We start from the raw sequence: 1,420 nt of genomic DNA on the forward strand, positions 1-1,420 counted from the left end.
GAAGAGCGTTGGGAAACATCAGCTGGGGCCCCTCTCCACAGCCCCCCTGCCCCGGCCCACCAAACATCGGTCACTCTGCCTGCCACTGGCCTGGCTCCAAGCCTTGACACACAGAGGGGAGGCCGTGGGGGACATGATGCTATCAGAGACCAGTTTTCCAGGGCCAGGAGTGGAGCCTGGTCCCAGCACGCAGTCCTCACATATGGAGCCCCTGAACCCCCTCACCCATGCCCCTGGGGGAAGACCCCAGCCTTGGAAAACTGCCAGGGCTTCTCCGAAGGGGCCGGGACCAGACAAGCAACACTGCAGCAGTGCCCTTGCTGGGCCTCCCAAGCCCTGGAGCTAGGATCAGCCTCACACGCCACCTCTGCTCTGCCCACACTGTTGTTACCCTAAACCCCTGTCTGTCTCATGTGCACACCTGCTACCTGGTCTGTACAAGGGCCCTGAGGCTGCTTCCTTACTGGAGCCCAAACCCACATGACCCCCACATGCCAGCACGCACACACGTGCGCCTTCTCCACACTCTCGCCACTGGTCACAAAGTCTCCGGGAGGGGTCAGCGCCAAGGGCCACCCAGTTCCCACCCACCTCCTACTCACCGTCCAACGTCCGAGCAGATCTTAGAGTCCGCAGCAACCGCAGCATGGGCAAAGGCCTGGGGGCCACAGTGGACAGGGTGCCAAGAGACGACCACGATAGGCACGATGATGGCCAGCGCCAGCCCCAGCCCCAGCAGGACCATGCTGACCATGGCCCCGTGGCCCTGGGCCATGGCTCTGTGGCCCAGGGGGAGAGAGGAGGTAAGTGGGCACACACACCAGTGGGCGGAGAGATACAGAGAGACAGGTGGATGAATGGACAAAAAGATGAGCAGATGGACTCACAGATGATGGGACAGATGGACAAATAGACCGGAGCCAGAGACAAACAAATGGATTGACAGCCAGATGGCTGGACAGAGAAGGAAGGTCAGATTGACAAGTGGACAGAGTCAGGATTATAGATGGATAGATTGGTTTCCAAGCGAACAGCGGGCAGCCAGGCGGACAGGTGGGAATGTGGACGGGCAGCTGGCAGCAGGGCTTCTGCCTTCCTCCAGCGCCCACCTCAGAGGCAGAGCTGGCCACCCGCCTGGACTTCCAGTTTTCAGCCCCTGTCTTGGCCCTGGCAAGACGCCAGGCAGCAGGGCGTCTATGGGGAGTTTTTCCTGCCAGAGAGGGAGGAGTCAGCGGCTGCCGTTAACTCCCTCACTGCTGTTCCCACTGCTTGTCCCCTGAAAGCCTTGGTACAATCACCCCTCCCACTGGCTGCCAATGCTCAGGGCTATCCTGTGTGTGTGAGGACTTGGTGGCTGCTTGGCTTCCCAGTGGAAGCTGGGGTGCAGGGCTCCCAGGACCCCATGGCTGCTCCCCGGTTC

General features: G+C 61.1%; 1 protein-coding gene across 3 annotated transcripts in view; it reads right to left on the reverse strand.

The window, feature by feature from the left end:
- Positions 1–775, reverse strand: part of GGT5 (gamma-glutamyltransferase 5) — a 26,030-nt gene extending 25,255 nt beyond the window's left edge. For all 3 annotated transcript variants that reach the window (XM_007451030.1, XM_007451029.1, XM_007451028.1), the window contains exon 1: positions 603–775. In XM_007451030.1, the coding sequence (XP_007451092.1) occupies positions 603–775 (173 nt within the window). The remainder of the gene's footprint in view (positions 1–602) is intronic.
- Between the last annotated feature and the right edge of the window lie 645 nt (positions 776–1,420).

This window comes from Lipotes vexillifer, unplaced genomic scaffold, assembly GCF_000442215.2.
Source record: "Lipotes vexillifer unplaced genomic scaffold, Lipotes_vexillifer_v1.1 scaffold1783, whole genome shotgun sequence".
Lineage (NCBI taxonomy): Eukaryota > Metazoa > Chordata > Mammalia > Artiodactyla > Lipotidae > Lipotes > Lipotes vexillifer.